At 71.4% G+C, this 16,508-nt stretch overlaps 3 protein-coding genes across 3 annotated transcripts; 2 read left to right on the top strand and 1 right to left on the bottom strand.

Moving 5' to 3' along the window:
* The first annotated feature begins 342 nt into the window (after positions 1–342).
* Positions 343–4,067, top strand: CNPY2 (canopy FGF signaling regulator 2). Its single transcript, XM_068921659.1, has 6 exons — positions 343–419; positions 675–799; positions 1,081–1,196; positions 1,382–1,579; positions 1,892–1,988; positions 3,250–4,067. The coding sequence occupies exons 2-6, from the start codon at positions 700–702 to the stop codon at positions 3,291–3,293; spliced, it is 555 nt and encodes a 184-aa protein (XP_068777760.1). The 5' UTR covers positions 343–419; positions 675–699; the 3' UTR covers positions 3,294–4,067.
* An 890-nt stretch (positions 4,068–4,957) lies between these two features.
* Positions 4,958–10,959, top strand: CS (citrate synthase). The gene is made up of 11 exons (XM_068921392.1): positions 4,958–5,075; positions 7,458–7,505; positions 7,643–7,750; positions 7,892–7,957; positions 8,045–8,176; positions 8,265–8,453; positions 8,653–8,852; positions 9,232–9,361; positions 9,447–9,548; positions 9,623–9,832; positions 9,952–10,959. Exons 1-11 carry the CDS (start codon positions 5,022–5,024, stop codon positions 10,120–10,122), a joined length of 1,410 nt encoding a protein of 469 aa, XP_068777493.1. The 5' UTR covers positions 4,958–5,021; the 3' UTR covers positions 10,123–10,959.
* On the bottom strand, positions 10,933–16,068 carry COQ10A (coenzyme Q10A). Its single transcript, XM_068921393.1, has 5 exons — positions 15,952–16,068; positions 13,396–13,551; positions 13,028–13,220; positions 12,848–12,949; positions 10,933–12,675 (listed from the first exon to the last, which is right to left on the bottom strand). Exons 1-5 carry the CDS (start codon positions 16,029–16,031, stop codon positions 12,508–12,510), a joined length of 699 nt encoding a protein of 232 aa, XP_068777494.1. The 5' UTR covers positions 16,032–16,068; the 3' UTR covers positions 10,933–12,507.
* Positions 16,069–16,508: the final 440 nt, after the last annotated feature.

Below are 16,508 nucleotides of genomic sequence, written 5' to 3' on the forward strand. Positions count from 1 at the left end.
GGCGTCGGCGGCGGGACGGAGCCGCCGCCGCCGGGGCGGGAACCGGGGCCGGAGCCGCGGCCGGTGAGGGGTGGGGGGGGGGAGGGGGGGCGGGGCCGCCACGCGGGCCGGGGCCTCGCGGCGCCGGGGGCCTCGCGGCGCCCGGCCGGGGCAGCCCGCCGCGCTGCCTGCACGCCGGGCGGCCGGACCGCGGGGCTGGGGGGCAGCGGCCGCCGCCGCCTTCCCCGGCGCTGCCGCCGTCGCCGCCTCGCCCCGGCGGCTTTGCCCCGCGGCGGGCCGGGCGGAGGGGCGGACCGGGCCGGGCCGGGTCGCGCCGGGTCAGGCAGCGCGACGGGCAGCCGCGGGGGCGGTGCGGGACGGTGGCCCGCGAGGGACGGGGGCCGGCGGGCCGCTCGGGAGGAGGGCACGGACGGCGCCGCGTAGGGGCCGGGGCGGCGGGTTCTCGGGGCTCAGGCGCGGGGGCCTGTAGGGGCGGGGGGCTGCTGTGCACCGGGCCCTATGGGGAGGGCACCCCGCGGGGGCCGCGAACAGGCGCTATGGGGCACGGAACCCTGTGGGGGGTTGTGGGTGTGCAAGGGGCCCGGGAGGGGGGACGGGGCCGCACCGGGGCCATGGTGGGGGGGGACTTGGGTGCGGGGAGCCGGCCGTGCCCGCAGCCCGCCCTGTGCCCGCAGGTGGCCCTGACCCGGTGCGGCGAGGATGAGGGGCTGGATGCCGCCCGCGCTCTTCCTGGCCGCGGCCCTGGCCTCGCTGCTGCCCGCTGCCGGCGCCCGGAGGAGCCAGGACCTCCACTGCGGAGGTGCGACGGCGGTGGGACCGCGGGGCTCGGGGCGGCGGTGGGGGCCGGGCGTCGCCCCGGAAAGAGCTCCTTGATGACCTGCTCTGCAGCACTGTCGGGATGTTCCTGCTGAGCGCTGACCCCTGCCTGCTCCCCTATAGCCCTCGCTGTGCTTTCCAGCAATTCTAGTTCTTTCTAGCAGATCTGAGCAGCCGCGGGGCATGTCAGCGTCGTGGGCTAAAGTTCAGGGTCAGTTAATTGTCCTTAGCGCTCCAAGCCAGTGACTTCTCCGTTGTCTGCAGCATGCCGGGCCTTGGTGGATGAGCTGGAGTGGGAAATCGCCCAGGTTGACCCCAAGAAAACCATCCAGATGGGCTCGTTCCGGATCAACCCTGACGGCAGCCAGTCAGTCGTGGAGGTGAGGCGTCTCCCAGTTGGGGTGTGCTTCTGGCTCGGGGGGTGGTTTCAGGCCGAGGCTGCGGGAGAAGAGGGAGTTGGCTGTTAGCAAGGCCTGACCAGAATAGCAGCTGCATGGTAAAGACTCGGGGAGATTAGGGAGGGGTTGGACTAGTGTTTCCCGCTTATCTTATCCTTGTGCCGCAGGTGCCCTATGCCCGGTCAGAGGCGCATCTGACAGAACTGCTGGAGCGGGTGTGCGAGAAGATGAAGGAATACGGGGAGAAAGTGGATCCATCCACACACCGGAAGACTTATGTCCGCGTGATCTCCCATGATGGGACCAAGATGGACCTCTCCGGGGTCAAAATCGATGGGGATGTGGCTTCTAGTCTGAAGTTTGCGGTATGTGCGGGGAGCGTGCCCTGTGCAGTGTCTGTTGGGGCTCCAGGGAGGCTTTAGGTAACCAGGCCCACTGGGTTTGGCAGCCGCAGTCCTTCTGGGATGAAGCAGCTGGTCTCACTGGCAGCTCCTGGCCACCTCCCCTGACCCTTTCCAGAGCTGGGAAGGGAGGGATTCTGCTCCCCTGTTGAGGTGGGGAGTGCTGGGTGCAGGGCCTGGCTCTGGGTTCCCCTGGATGCTGGTCAGCTTTGCCTGGCCCTGCGCGGTCGCTGGCATGGAGGCAGCCAGGCGACCGACACGGGGCTCCCGTTGCAGTGTGAGAGCATTGCCGAGGAGTACGAGGACGAACTCATCGAATTCCTGTCCCACGAGGCTGAGAACGTCAAGGACCGGCTCTGCAGCAAGCGGACAGGTGAGTCGGGCTGGGGCATCCTGGGGAGGGGGCTTGTCCGCTCTCTGTCCATCCGTCCGTCCGTCCCTTGTGAGGCAGCAGAGCCCTGAGGGTAGAAGACACTTCTGGCTGCTCAGGGTCATCTCTGGGGCACCCCCCTCCTTTGGCCGCATAGGGGAGTAAAAGGACTGCCCCTTCTCTGAGGTTCCCACCTCGGGCTTTCTGTTCCCATTCCTGCTGGCCAGGCCCCTTTTTTCCTTGTATTTAGGTGAAATTTTCTGGAAAGCAAGTCAGTGCCAGCGGGCAAGGGCTGGGATCCAGCCCTCGGACCCACAGCGCAGCCCCGTCGCCAGGCCAGGAGCCTGGTGTCTGCATGCGAGGCCCCAGCCGCCCGTGCTGCCTGCCCAGAGCCTGAGTCCCAAAGCCTCTTTGATCTGCCTGCAGCTTTTTTTGGATGCTCAGCGCCGGCCAGGCCCACGTGCTCTGGGAGGGAGCCAGGACGGCAGCTGCCCCACAGGCCCCTGCGCCCGCGGCTCCATTGGCTGCTCGGGCTCAGGGCTCCTTTCACAGCCAATTGCCAGGTGCTCCCCACAGGGCATTTCCCTTTCCTTCCCGCAGAGCTATTTCTAGCTGGCAAACAGAGGGCTTAGGGCACGCTGTGACCTTTGTGCTTTGCTATTAATGGACGTGGTCCGCGTTCGTTACCTGCACCGAGGCTGCAGGGCTGGGCAGGTCCCTCCCGTACCTCCGCACTGGCAGAGGGCAAAATCCTCCTGCCCAAGCAGGGCCCCGTTTTGGGGGCACCGTGTTCATGCGCCACTGGCAGCTGTTTCCAGCTCAGCCCCCCCGGGCCTGGTGCACGTGGCCAGTGTCCTGCCTACCTTGAAGCTGGAGCAGGTCTGTTGTGCTGCTCCTGCTGGCGGTTCCAGGTGAAAAGCCGGGCCGACAGCTCTGTCCAAACAGCTGCGTTTCTCATTAACCAGAGAACAAAGCAGGAGGGGGGCGCAGGCGTCCCCTCGCGCGGGTCGCGGCTGTGCCAGTTGCTCCCTGGCCCTGCCCGGGCCAGGCGCTCTGCACATGACTTCTCCCTTGCCCCTTGGCTGTCGGCAGGCGTTTGGCAGCGCTGTCACTGCGCAGCTGGGGAAAGGCTCCCCCGATGTGCCTCGGTCCTGGGGGTGGATGCACCTTGGCCCTCCTGGGGCCGTCGCGCCCCAGCACCCAGCCCATGAGCCGGGACTGGGATCTCTCCTCTCCTGAGAGCGCCTGGCCTTTGTCGCTGCAGACCTGTGCGACCACGCGCTCCACATCCCTCACGACGAGCTGTGACGCGGCTGCCCCTCGCTGCCTCGGACCAACCGGACCAACGCCTCCCTGACCGTCCCCCCGCTGCCAGCAGCGCCCGAGGGGCCCCCCGAGACCTGCCTGGAGACACGAGCTGTCCCCGGGGCGGACAGCGCGACGCGAGCTTCGTCCGTAGCTGACGTTCGTAGCCGTCGGGGAGGAAGGTCGTCCCCTACCTCTTTAGTTTACCTTTTCTGTGCCCACTTCTCTCCCCCCTCCCGAGGGAGGCGGACAGACGTGCCCCAAGGAAGACTGCGGCTCTGGAGCTGGGCGCAGACGTCTCTCCTAGTCTGGTGCTTTCTCGTCCTATTTATTTTACTGTCTGTCGACTGTAAGTGTGGCGCTGGGAGGGTCGGCAGGGAGCGCAGGGGGGACTCCCACCGCCCGCTCCAGCTCTCCAGCAGGGAGGACCCCTGGGCCCCGGGAGGCTGGAGCCCTGCCCCAAGGCCTTGTTCCTAACAGGAACGTTTCAGTGGCTGCTGGGGGCCAGGGCTCCGGGCTTCCCCGCTGCTCCTGCGGCTTCTCCGTGACCGTGGGCACACTGCTCCGTTCCCGTGTCTCCAGGCAGGCTCCGAGCAAGGGACCGTCCTCTGCTGCCCTGTGAGGGGCCGCAGCCAGGGCTGGTGCCGCACGGGTGAACGCGGCCGGGGCCACCGGAGCAGCCCGTCACCAGGGCTGGGTTTGTTCACCGCCTGTTTTTTAAGAGCCTCTTTCCAGGCTGCAGGGCAATAAAGAGTGGCCGCGTGGCGGCCGATCTTGCTCCCGTGTGTGTGGGTGTCCCGTGGCTGCTAGGGGCCGGGCGGTGCGGCAGCTCCCGCGGGAGGTGTCACGCAGCGGGACGTCCCCGGGCAGCAGCACCCGCAGCCCACTCGGAGAGGCTGATGAAAGCCCTGCTCCGCTCTGCCCGTCCCCGGCCGGGCTGCCGCGGGGGTCCCGGCCCCCGGCCCTGCCCCGCCGCCTCAGCCCACATGGCGCGTCCGCCCCACGTCACCTCGGCCCAGGGTTGCGGCGGCCGAGTGACAGCGCCCGCTGCCAGCGCCGCCGGGGCAATGTCCGGCCGCGGCCCCGGGGTCACGCGCGGCCGTGCCCGGCCTGGCCCTGCCCCACGTGCCGGGGCTGGGGACGGCGAGCGCGGGACCGCCGGCCCCTCGTCCGCCGATAACACCCGGAGCGGCGGGAGGTCACAGGGTGGCTGCGTCCCGCGGTGATGTCACGGGTGGGTGACGTCACTGGGCCCTGGTGACCTCACTGCACGCGGCACCATCGCGTGGATGCTGTCACAGGCGACATCACGGGGTGGCCTGGTGCAGCATCGGGGTGATAGCGAGCCCCAAACGGGCTCTGAGGGGTGACGTCGGGGCATGACGTCACCCGCAGCGGCCGGGTGGCGTCACGGGAGGGGGCGGGGCGGGACTGCCGGGCGCGCCCCGGCACCGCCCGCGGATCAGGCGAACGCGGTGGCCACCTATAGGCCGGCCCCCGCCGCCTCATTTGCCTATCCCCGCCCCGCCGCGCGCGGCGCGGCCAATCGCGAGGGGCCCGTCCCCGAGGGGGCGGGCGGGGGCGGTGCTATGCTAATAACCTACGCAGCGCCGCGCCGCGCCCCGCCCCGCCCGCCGCGCCGAGGACCCCCCGGCCGCCGCCGCCGCCGCTCGCACCCGCCGCCGGCCCCGGCCCCGCTCCCGGCCCCGCTCCCGGCCCGCCCCGCCCGCCATGACGCTCCTGGCCGCCGGCAGCCGGGCGGCCGCGCGCCTCCGCGGCCCCAAGGTGAGGGGCGCGGGCCGCGCCGCGCCTTAAAGGGGCGACGCCGCGGGGGGGGGCGGTGGCGCCCCGGGGGGCCCACTCTTAAAGGGGCGAGGCCTTAAAGGGGCCGCGCCGGGCGGGGGGGGGGGCGGCACGTGGCGCCGCCAGCGGCCGCGCTTTGTCCGCCCCGGCGGGGGGCGGCCCCCCCCCCGCTCCCGGTGTGCCAGCCCCCGGCGGGCTGCGGGCGATGCTTGTCGCCCCCTCCCCCGGTTATTCGGGGGGGGGTTGGGGGTGTGTGCCCTGCTGCAGGCCCCGCTGGGGGGGGGGCTCGGGGGCTCCCGGCCGTGCTTGCAGCCCCCGTTTTGGGAGGGGGCATCTGGGCTGCTTTCCCTGCCGTGTTTGCAACGCCCCCCTTCTTTATTGGGGGGGCTCCGGGGGGGCTCCCTGCCCTGTCGCATCCCTCACTGGGGGCTTCCCCCCAAAAGGGGGGGTTCCCCCCAAATATTTGCCCCCACCGTATGAAGAGGGCTCGGGGTGCTCCTTGCTGTCTTTGCAACCTGCCTTTTGGGGACTCCCTGCCCCCCCCCAATGCGGGGCACCATGCTGCACCCCCCCCCCGGTATTTAGGGGAGAGGTGGGTGCAGGGGGGTCCCGGCCCCATGGCGGGGGCTGCCGGCCCCATGGCGGGGGCTGCCGGCCCGCCGCGGCCTTCCCCGCCGCCCGCGCCGTAGAGGACATGGGGGTCACGCCGGGGGGGGCCCTCGCGGGGGGCTCCGGCCCCGGCCCCGGGTGGGGGGCAGCCCCCCGGCCGGCCCCCGCAGGAAACGCGCCGGAGCCGGCCGGGACCTTCAGCCCGTTCGCCTTGGCCTCGGCCCCGGCGGTTTCGTAACAGCGGCCGCAGCGTTTCCATCGACCGCCGCTTTATTTTGGGACTCTGTCGCTCCCCGGCCCTGGCCGTGTCGTGGTGTCCCACTTGGCCCCCGCGCCGGGCCGGGCCGGGCGGCCCCGCTCCTCCGCCGGCCGCCCGCGTCGCCAGCGCCAGCCCGGGCGGTCGAGGGTCGGACGGGCCGGGCGACCGCAGCCAGACCGGCCCCTTTCGCCGCCGGGTCCCGGCCCGTCCCGCCGTTCGCACGGGTGACCTTGACCGCGCGGCGCCTCCGCCGCTCCGCAGGCCGCGGGTCCGGCCCGGGGGGGCTCTGGCCCCGCGCCCCCCACTGCCGCCGCCGGCTCTGTTGTTTCCAGGCCCCTTTCCGTGTTTTTCCCTCTCGGCGCGACGCAGCCCGTCCCCGTGCTGAATAACGGGCGCGCTTCCCCCGAGCGGCTCGGCGCTCGCGCGGGGCGGGGGGCTCGGCCGCGGCCCCCCGCAGCGCTGCCCTCCCTCCCTCCCCGGACCCCAGGGGAGAAACGAGTCGCGTGGCTGCGCGGCTGCCAGCGTCTCCGGAGGCCCCGCTCGCGCCGCGGAGGCGCCCGGAGCCGGACGCCCGCTCCCGCTCCGCCGGGAGGCTCGGCCGCGCCGCGGGGCCCGGCGGCGTCCCGGGGGGCTCTGCAGGGCGCAGGGAGGACGAGGCGCGATGCCAGGCCCGGAGCTCGCCGGCCTCGTCGGGGGCTGGCCAGGCCGGAGTCCCCGCGTTTGACTTGGCGCTGAGCAGAGATCGTTTTATTTCTTTATTTATCTATTTATTTATTTATTTCCTCGCTGGAAAGCCGCCAAGCCGGGGCGGGGGGATTGCAGCGCCGGCGCGCAGGAAGGCCGCTGCGGTTTCGCTCCGGCGGCCGCGCGTTGTCGGCGGCGCAGGCCGCCCCGTGCCCTTGCAGCCTGCGCGTTTCCACCTCTGGTCCAGGCGCCGGGAAGCGAAACGCCGGATGGGTTTTGCTTCCCGCTGCCGAGTCGCGCAACGCGCTCTGCAGCGGTTCCTGCTCCGGACTCGGTCGTGCCGGGTTTGCCCCTGGTTTGGCGGAGCCGCAGCCCGCGCCGTGCACGAGCGAAACGCCGCGGCGCGGGAAGGGGAAGGGGCCGGGGAAGCGGCTGCGCGCCCGGCGGCTCCCCTCCCCCTGCGCGCTTGGCAGCCGGCAACGAGCCCAGCGAAACCTGTTTGGGTTTGATCTCCCCCGTGCGCCAGTGGGCGTAGAGAAGCCGCGGCTCCGGTTGCAGGGCGTAGCGTCCTTGCGAGACGGCGGCTGTCACGGGGCTCTGCCTGCGGCAGCCGCAGCTGCGGGGGCAGCCTGGGCCCCGCCGGGGGATGCTCCCGCAGGATGCGTCCGGGGGTTCGCGGGCTCTGTCGGGTGCTCGGATCCTGTTTACACTCTAAAAGCGTTACAGAAACGGGGCAAGTTGGCTGCTCGAGCAGGGCGCTCGGCCCCTTTTTCCCTGGTAACGCTTAAATCCCCGTGTCTGCTCCCCCACAGAACGCGCCATGCGTCCTCTTCGCGGCCCGTCACGCCAGTGCCGCCACGGTAAGAGCAGATCCCGCCTTTGCTGCGACCCCTTTGCCCCTGCGGGGCAGAGGCCGGGCGAGGGGGGCAGGCAGTGAGCCCGCGCCCCGGGACGGGCCAGACTCGCTCACGGCTCCGCTGCCTCCCCTCCGGCCCAGAACCTGAAGGACGTCCTGGCCAACATGATCCCCAAGGAGCAGGCGAAGATCAAGAGCTTCAGGCAGCAGCACGGCAGCACGGCCATCGGGCAGATCACGGTGGACATGGTGAGCGGCGGGGGCGGCCGGGCCGCGCTGCCTTCCCCGGGGGGGGCCGCGTCCCTCCGGCGTGCGGCTGCGGCGCCCGGCTGGGTCGGGGAGCCGGGCTGTCCCCAGCGCCGTTAACTGCCCCCGCCTGCTCTCCTGCAGGTCTACGGCGGCATGAGAGGCATGAAGGGGCTAATATACGAGACCTCGGTGCTGGACCCGGATGAGGTAAGGCCTGATCCTGCCCTGCTGTGACGGCTGCCGCCTCGTGCAGGGCGACCCTGCAGCGGCTGACGCTTGTGCCGGGCTCTCCAGGGCATCCGCTTCCGCGGCTACAGCATCCCCGAGTGCCAGAAGCTGCTGCCCAAAGCGCAGGGGGGAGAGGAGCCGCTGCCCGAGGGTCTCTTCTGGCTGCTGATGACGGGAGAGGTGCCCACCCAGGAGCAGGTAGGGTGCCGGGGGCGTCCTTGGGGCCGCGGGAGGCTGCCACCCCCTGCGCAGAGTCCCCAGGGCTCAGCCGCTGCCCTCCCCGCAGGTGAGCTGGCTGTCCCGCGAGTGGGCCAAGCGGGCCGCGCTGCCTTCCCACGTGGTGACCATGCTGGACAACTTCCCCACCAACCTGCACCCCATGTCCCAGCTCAGCTCCGCCATCACCGCTCTCAACAGCGAGAGCAAATTCGCCCGTGCCTACGCTGAGGGCATCAACCGGGTCAAGTACTGGGAGGTACGGGGGGCTCGGGGGCTTCACGGCACAGACGCAGCGAGGTCTGGGCTGGGCTCGGCCGCAGCGAGGTGCCTCCAGCCCTGGCTGCTCTGCCCGTGAGACCTGGTGAAGCAGGGCCGGGGTCAGTGTTCGTGGAGACGAGGGGCTCGCAGGACCCCTGGGGAAGAGCAGCCGCCCCATCTAACCCCGTCTCTCCCAGTTTATCTATGAGGATGCCATGGATCTGATCTCCAAGCTGCCTTGCATCGCCGCCAAGATCTACCGCAACTTGTACCGCGAGGGCAGCAGCATCGGGGCCATCGATCCCAACCTGGACTGGTCCCACAACTTCACCAACATGCTGGGCTACACCGACCCGCAGTTCATCGAGCTCATGCGGCTCTACCTCACCATCCACAGGTGCCGGGCAGGGACACGGTGGCGTGGGCAGAGGAGCGGGAACGGGAGTGAAGGTGCAAACTTGGCCCCGCTCCCTGCCCCGAGGGACGTGCCTGGGCTGCTCCGAGGCGGGAGGGAGGTGTGCTGCCGGCCGGGTGCGTGCCGGCTCAATGCGGGCGATACGGGGCAGCTGGAGGGCAGGGCTGTGCTGCCGCCCCGGCCGCGGCAGGGACGTGGGGCCTGTCCCCACGTGGGCTCTGTGCTGAGCAGGGCAGGGGTCCCAGAGGGTCCCTGGGGCATCACGGGACGGGGGATGTCGGCACCCTCTGAAATGCCGCGGGGGTGCAGCAGCTGTTGGAGGGGGATGTGGTGGCCCTGACATGTCCCCTCGCCCCTGCAGTGACCACGAAGGTGGAAACGTGAGCGCCCACACCAGCCACCTGGTGGGCAGCGCGCTCTCTGACCCGTACCTCGCCTTTGCCGCGGCCATGAACGGGCTGGCCGGGCCCCTGCACGGCCTCGCCAACCAGGTAGGGCACCTCTGTGCGTCTCCGTCCGCGCGTCTGTCCACCCGCGTGGCTCCGTTCTCACCCCCGTGCCCTGCTGCGCCCCCAGGAAGTGCTGCTGTGGCTCACCAACCTGCAGAAGGAGCTGGGCCAGGACGTCTCGGACGAGAAGCTGCGGGACTTCATCTGGAACACGCTCAACTCGGGCAGGGTGAGTCCGCGGCCGGGACGAGGCGCAGGGGCCAGGGCCGCGGTGGGCCGCGATCTGACGCCCCCTCGTTGCAGGTGGTGCCGGGCTACGGGCACGCGGTGCTGAGGAAGACGGATCCCCGTTACACCTGCCAGCGGGAGTTCGCCCTCAAGCACCTGCCCAATGACCCCATGTTCAAGCTGGTGGCCCAGCTCTACAAGATCGTCCCCAACGTGCTGCTGGAGCAGGGCAAGGCCAAGAACCCCTGGCCCAACGTGGACGCTCACAGCGGGGTGCTGCTGCAGGTAAGCGCAGGGGCCAGCTGGGGCTGCCCTGTCCCCCCCGGGAGGGCTGCCGGCCGAGGGGCTGCGCGGGCAGAGCTGCCCCAGCCTGGCCCGACACCCTGCCCCTCTCCCCTCCGCAGTATTACGGCATGAAGGAAATGAACTACTACACGGTGCTGTTTGGGGTCTCCCGGGCCCTGGGCGTCCTGGCGCAGCTCATCTGGAGCCGGGCGTTGGGCTTCCCCCTGGAGCGACCCAAGTCCATGAGCACAAAGGGCCTCATGCAGCTCGTGGGCTACAAATCGGGGTAAAGAAGGGACAGGGACAGGGCCGTGGCTCGGAGCTCCCCAGGGAGCGCCGAGACGCCGCCTTGCCGCCGCACAGGGCCCGGGACACGCTCGGCACTGAACCCCTCGCGGGCACTGGCCCCTGGTCGTGTGTGGCGCAAGCTCAGCCCCACCGCGCTGCTCTTCCACCTTCCCTCCCCGTGCGCTTCAGTGGCACCGCCGCGCTCCTGCTGCCCGCCGGCCCGGGGATGGGGGGGGAAGGCAGCCCGCCACGGGGTGCCAGCCTGCCCCGCGTCCCCGTCCCACCCGCCCCAGCACAGGGCTGTCCCCGCCGCCGCGGCTCCCCCGCTGCTGGGCGAGGAAGGGGGGCTCCGGCCCCCAGCTCGGCAGCGACGGGGCCCGGCCCTCCCGCCCCGTCCCCGGCAGCACCGCGCACGCGCGCAGAGCCCCCGGCTGCCCCACTGCTGGGCTGGGGGTAGCCGGCGCTGGCGAGGCCGTGGGGGGGACGCCCCGTCCCCACCCCGGAGGGGTTCAGGCCAGACTCGTGTCCAGGTTCAGCTGTGACCTCTGCTGCCCGGGTCCCCCCCGGCTGGGGCTCGAGCCCTCAGAGCAGCTCAGCAAAGAATGTCTCAAACCTCCCTTTCTCCCTAGAAAGGACTTGATACACTCCTCCCGGCCCGCGCCCCCTCCTCCCCGCGTGTTTGTGTGAATCCTCTTGTCCGATGCCCCTGGCAGCCGGAGCTGGCCCCCCCCCCCCCACCCCCCTGTGTGAGCCGGATGCTGGCCCCAGCCTGTCGCAGGTGTCGGGCGGTTCTGTACAAACAACGACAAAAATGCAAAATAAATGTTTTTATTAACAAACTCAGCTCCTGCCTGCCTCCCTCGCGCTGGGTGCAGGGTCCCGGGGAGGGCAGGACCCGGACCCCTGGGCCCCGCTTTCCTCCCGCGAGGAAGGGGCTGAGTGGGGGGTTTGCGTGTCAGAGGGATGTGTCTCCCCCTGCCCCCTGACACGCTGCTGCCCAGTGGCCCTGGGCCTCTGCTCGGGCTGGTGAAGGGCTGGTGGTGGCAGTAGGCAGGTACCAGACTGAGGGCCTGATATGGGGCCTGGGGTGGGGGGGGGGCTCACTGTACAGCCCAATTCCTCTCCCCCGCACCAGTTTCCGCCCCCCCCCCCCCCCCAGCTGCCAAATGAGGACCAGGAAGCTGCACTCACTCACCCTTGGAAAATGCTCTTTATTGGCCTCTAAAAGTCCTTCCTCAGGCAGCAAGGCCTGGATGCCCTCAGTGATGGGGATGAAACTGGGTGGGCTGAGGGGGGGGGGGCTGCAAGCGCAAGGAGCCCCCTCCCCTCTTTGGGGAGGGGGTGTGTTTTAGCCTGGTGGTGTTGGAGACTCCCTGGCCCCCTGCAGAACGTAAGGAAAGACGTGCTGGAACCAGAGGGATCATAGTTGGGGTGGGGGGGGCGGGGGGCCTGCTGGGAGGGCTCAGGGTGCAGGCAGTGCCCAGGGCGCTGCCGGGGGCTGGTCCTGGTCCCTGGGGTGCCGGTGCTGCCCTGGGAGCAGCTCTGGGGGGAGCTGGGGGGGTGGGGGGACGGGGCAGAGTGACCCTCCCCGCCCCCTCGCTGTGCGTGTGACTTGTGCAAACTGTGCGACGTCCGGTCCGGCGGCAGGGCGGGCGCTGCCGCGGGGCGTAGGGCTCCAGGGCCAGCGGGCCTCCAGCCGCTGCGTCCCTGCGCCCTGCCGCGACGGTCCCTGCTCAGGGTGGCTGCGTGGGAGCCAAGCTGGGGGGGGGGGGGGCCAGGCAGCAGCTCTGCTCCAGCCTCTATTTCCTCTCTCTGAATGTTTCTCCTTCCCTTTTGTTCCTAAAAGAGCCAGGGGCACCCTGGAAGCCGGGCCTGCGCTCACCTCCTTCACTGGCCCCCCCCCCCCCCCTCGCGTGCATTCCCCTGGCAGGATCCAGCTCCTGCCTCCCCTGCCGCTGAGCACCCACCTTCCTCCTGCTCTCCCGGAGCCAGGCGGGCAGGGCCCGGGCACAGCTGACCCAGGCGCTTCCCCTGCAGCAGGAGGGCCCCAGAGCTGGGACCCTCCGGCCTTTGCACAGGAGGGGAGTTAGAAAAGGAATGAAGGCTGGGGAGGGAAGAAAGAGCTCCCAAGAAATAAAATAAAACTTAAAATCAAAAATCAGCTACAAAATCAGGGAGCCCAGCGCTGGGCCGCGGCTCCTGCGGCGTGAGATGCGGCCAGGGGCCTGCAGCAGCCCCCGCGCTCACAGGAGCATCACCGCCTGCTCCTGGGGCCAGGAGAGAAGTTGAGGCAACGGCAGCAGAGATGCACTCAAATAAATATTCACGAGGGTGGGCAGGGGGAGCGGGCCCCGGCCCTAGCACAGTCCGCGGCGGCCCGGCTGCCCTCACGTCTGGTGGACCTCGTGGAACATAAGCTCTCGGGGGATGCGGGTCTCGGGGCCGAAGGTCTTGGCCGCCCGGCGCTCAAAGGCCGCCACCATCTGCTTGACCACCTCGTCGAAGAAGACTGTGGCCAGCTGGGAGTGCAGCAGGGAGCGGAACTCAAAGGAGATCTGAGGAGGCGAGCGGGCGGTGTGAGCACCCCGCCACCTCCGGGGGGGCCCAGGAGTCCGGGCGCACCCCGCAGAAGATGGCAGTCAGGTTTCCGCAGCAGGTACCACCTCCCACCTCCCTCCTTGGGGGCTTTGCACCGCGCGCCTGTCTCTGAGCAGGGCCCGGCGTTACCGAGAAATCCACGGTGCTGGTACGGGGGTAGCCGGGAATGCCGGGGCTGAAGCGCCAGCTCGTCTCCAGGTGGTTGAAGAGGCGCCCGTCGGTGCAGACGGCCTGGGGAGGGGAGCAGCCGTCAGGGAGGCCCCGGGGAGCCCAGCGGGACCAGGCCGGCCGCGCCGGCACCGTGCTCACCTTGACGAGGTGGGGCTGCACGAGGGTGACGATGGAGGTGTAGCGCTCCAGGATGGGCGGGAAGCCCACCTCCAGCTGGGCCTTGACGTGGCCCGTCCGCTTGGAGACCACCACCGACTTCTTGCACCAGGGCACAAAGTTCTTGTAGTCCTCCACGTTGGAGACCACGTCGTACATTTCCTGCATGGAGTACCTGCAGGGCCGGGTGCCCGTCAGCGGGGCCTCGACCGCCCGGACCCGCGCCGCGGCTCCCTGCCTCCTGCCCCGCGTCCCACGCGGCGAGAGGGGAAGGTCTCGACTGCAGGGATTGGAGGGCAGAAAGCGATGCTGCGGGCTGCCGGGCAGGAGGGGCAGCCGCGGCCACGTACCCGATGATGCGCCGCTCCGAGTACTCCTTCCTCTTGTTGGTGAAGGGCCCCGTGAGGTTGAGGAAGGTCCGGCTGGGCTGGGCCCGGGGCACCCACTCGGCGCCGCTCACCGGCCGGGGCAGCCGGCCGAGCCGGGCGCCGCACAGCGCCGTGTACCTGGGCCGGAGAAACATATGTCAGTGGAGACCGCGGAGGGAATCGGCCCGGGACAGCGAAGCGCCTGCCCGGCCTCACCGCCCCTAGGGACGCCTGCAGGTGAGCCAGGTCCCAGGCTGCCCCCCACGTCAGCGCAGCCGGGGAGAGGCCACGCGGAGGCCTGGTGACGCTGCCAACCCCGCCGTTGCATAAGATGAGGACGGCAGGGGAAACCCGACCTGAGGAACATCTAATCCAGAGCGGCAGAGCCGGGGGACAACTGCCCGTTAACCCCTGCTGCTGCTCGCGAGCTCTCCCCCGACCCCGCAGCCGGCGGCCGCGCCGTTCCGCTGCTGCCTTTGCTGCCCGATGGCCGCAGGCCAGCGGGAAGGGCAGCACCGCTCGCCACCTGCCTGAGGCGAGGCCTGCCGCCGCCGGGCCCCGAAGGCAGCGCGTCCCTGCGGCTTGCGCCCGGCCCCAGCGCTGCGGGACAGCCGCAGGGTCCCCTCGCGGTACTGCAATCTGCCGCTTTGGCGGCGAAAGCATCCGGGCAGGGCCGGCTCCCCTGCCCTGTCCCAGCCTTGCAGGGAAACTGAGGCACAGCCGGGCCAGAAAGAGGAAACCGCATCCAACAGGGAGCCCCGATGATTCCCAGGCCACCGGTCGGGACATGCTGGTTGCCTGCCTTCATTCGGCCTGTCCAAAACCCATCCGAGCACCAGGAAGGCGACAGCTCGGCCATCGCAGCGGCGGGAAGAGGAAGGGCTTTAAGGAAGGACCGACCCCGGGTGCAGCGCCCGGGTGGCACCCACGCGGCCCGACCGGCTTAAGCTTTGCAACAGCCATAACTGGAAGCGCTCTGGTGCCCGCTGGGACAGTGCGGGTATTTTTAGATGTGCCTGCAAACAGGTCACAGCAGCTCTCCCCCCAGGACTGGTGGCTCGGGGAGAAGGGCCTGCTTGTCCCAGGAGCTCCTGGACGGTCCTGCTTCGCGGAGAGGCGCCCAGAGTAGCCAGCGACCCGGGGGCCGGGTCAGAGCCCGGCCTGGCTTAGAGCCGGGCGAGCCCAGGTCGCGGAGGGCCCTGGCCCTCGGCTGAGCGGCCCCCGCGGGTCTCGGCCTCCGAGGAAAGCCGGGAACGCCTCGCTCCGAGGGGCAGCGCCAGGCGCCGCACGCGCGCCAGCAGCGCCGTCTCCTAAATCACCCCCTCAGCGCGATGCTGCCCCTGTTCCCCCGCCACAGATGCGGCTTTTGGCTCCGATCTGGCACAAGACGACGCGAGCGCGCCGGGACCGGGAGCTGCTCCCCGCGCCCAGCCCGGCGCCAGGCTCGGCGGGGACAGAGCGAGGTGGCACAAGGTCGCCTGCGCTCGCCAAAGCCTAAGCAAACCGCGGCATCTAGGAGCGACCGTGGGACGCAGCCGCCGTCGCTTCCTCCCCGCGCGCCGCCCCGCTCCCCGCTCCCGAAGGAAAGGCCAAGGCACGGGACCCGTCGGCCCCAGGGCCGGAGCCTCCCGCGCGCCCCGTCCTGCCTGCGGTCAGGGGCAGCGGATGGAGGGGGCGGAGGGCTGGACCCCCCCTCGGTGCCCCCCCAGACCCCCTCGGTGCCCTGTCCGGGTGTCCCCCCATCCTGCACACCCCGCTGCCCTCCCCCGGTACCCCCAGACCCTCCCCCCGGTGTCCCCATGTCCCGCACACCCCGGTGCCCCCATGTCCCGCACACCCCGGTGCCCCCCGACGCCCCCGGTGCCTCCATGTCCCACACACCCCGGTGCCCCCAGACCCCCTCCAGTGTCCCCATGTCCCGCACACCCCGGTGCCCCCCCCCGGCTGTCCCCGTGTCCCGCACACCCCGGTGAACCCCCCGGTACCCCCTGACGCCCCCGGTGTCCCCATGTCCCACACACCCCGGTGCCCCCCCGTCCCCGCACACCCCGGTGCCCCCCCCCCGGTGCCCCCTGACGCCCCCGGTGTCCCCAAGTCCCGCACACCCCGGTGACCCCCCCGGTGTCCCCCCGGCTGTCCCCGTGTCCCGCACACCCCGGTGCCCCCAGACCCCCCCGGTGCCCCCCCGGCTGTCCCCGTGTCCCGCACACCTCGCTGCCCCCCCGGTGCCCCGTCCGGGTGTCCCCGTGTCCTGCACACCCCGGTGCCCCCCCCGGCTGTCCCCGTGTCCCGCACACCCCGGTGCCCCCAGACCCCCCCGGTGCCCCCCCGGCTGTCCCCGTGTCTCGCACACCTCGCTGCCCCCCCGGTGCCCCGTCCGGGTGTCCCTCCAGCCCCGTCCGCCGCCGGGGGGCACCCAGGGCCCTGTCCGCGTCCCCGCCCGCCCGTCCCTGCCCCGGGGCCGCGGGTGACCTGCGGGCCGCCCGCTCCGCCCCGCTCCGCCCCGCTCCGCGCCGCCGGGCCCGGCCCGGTCCTCACCTGCCGGGCGGGGCCGCCCCGGCCCGCAGCCGCTGCCGCGTCCCGAGCTGCAGGGCGCCGCGGAGCCGCCTGGCCGCCATGACCGGACCGGACCGGACCGGACCGGACCGGACGGGGGGGGGGGCCGGGACGCGGCACCGCCACCCGCCCGCACCGGCTCCGCCGCCGCCGCCGTGACCTCTCACCCCGCCCGCGACGTCACCGCGTCGCCATAGAGCCCGCCGACGTCACGGCGCCGGGAGGGGGAGGGGGGCGGTGCCAGCGGGCACGGCCTCCCGCGCGGGGCACGGCGGGAGCTGTAGTCCCGCCGGCGCGGGGCACGATGGGGGATGTAGTCCCGGGACGCCATCACTGCCACCGGGGCCTGGAAGCAGCCGGGCCCCCCCGGCCCCCCCCGGTCCCTCGGCGCCAGCTCCGGGCCCCTCACGGCCGTCGCACCGAGCCTTGCCCGGCTCGGCGGGGGACAGGCCGGCGCGCGCTCCCCGCCGCACCTGCCTTTCCAAGAAAACGATTAGTTCGGCTGCTCCCCCTCCGGGGCTAGCGTTTCCCCGCAGCAA

The sequence above is a fragment of the Struthio camelus genome, chromosome 28 (assembly GCF_040807025.1).
Source record: "Struthio camelus isolate bStrCam1 chromosome 28, bStrCam1.hap1, whole genome shotgun sequence".
Taxonomy (NCBI): domain Eukaryota; kingdom Metazoa; phylum Chordata; class Aves; order Struthioniformes; family Struthionidae; genus Struthio; species Struthio camelus.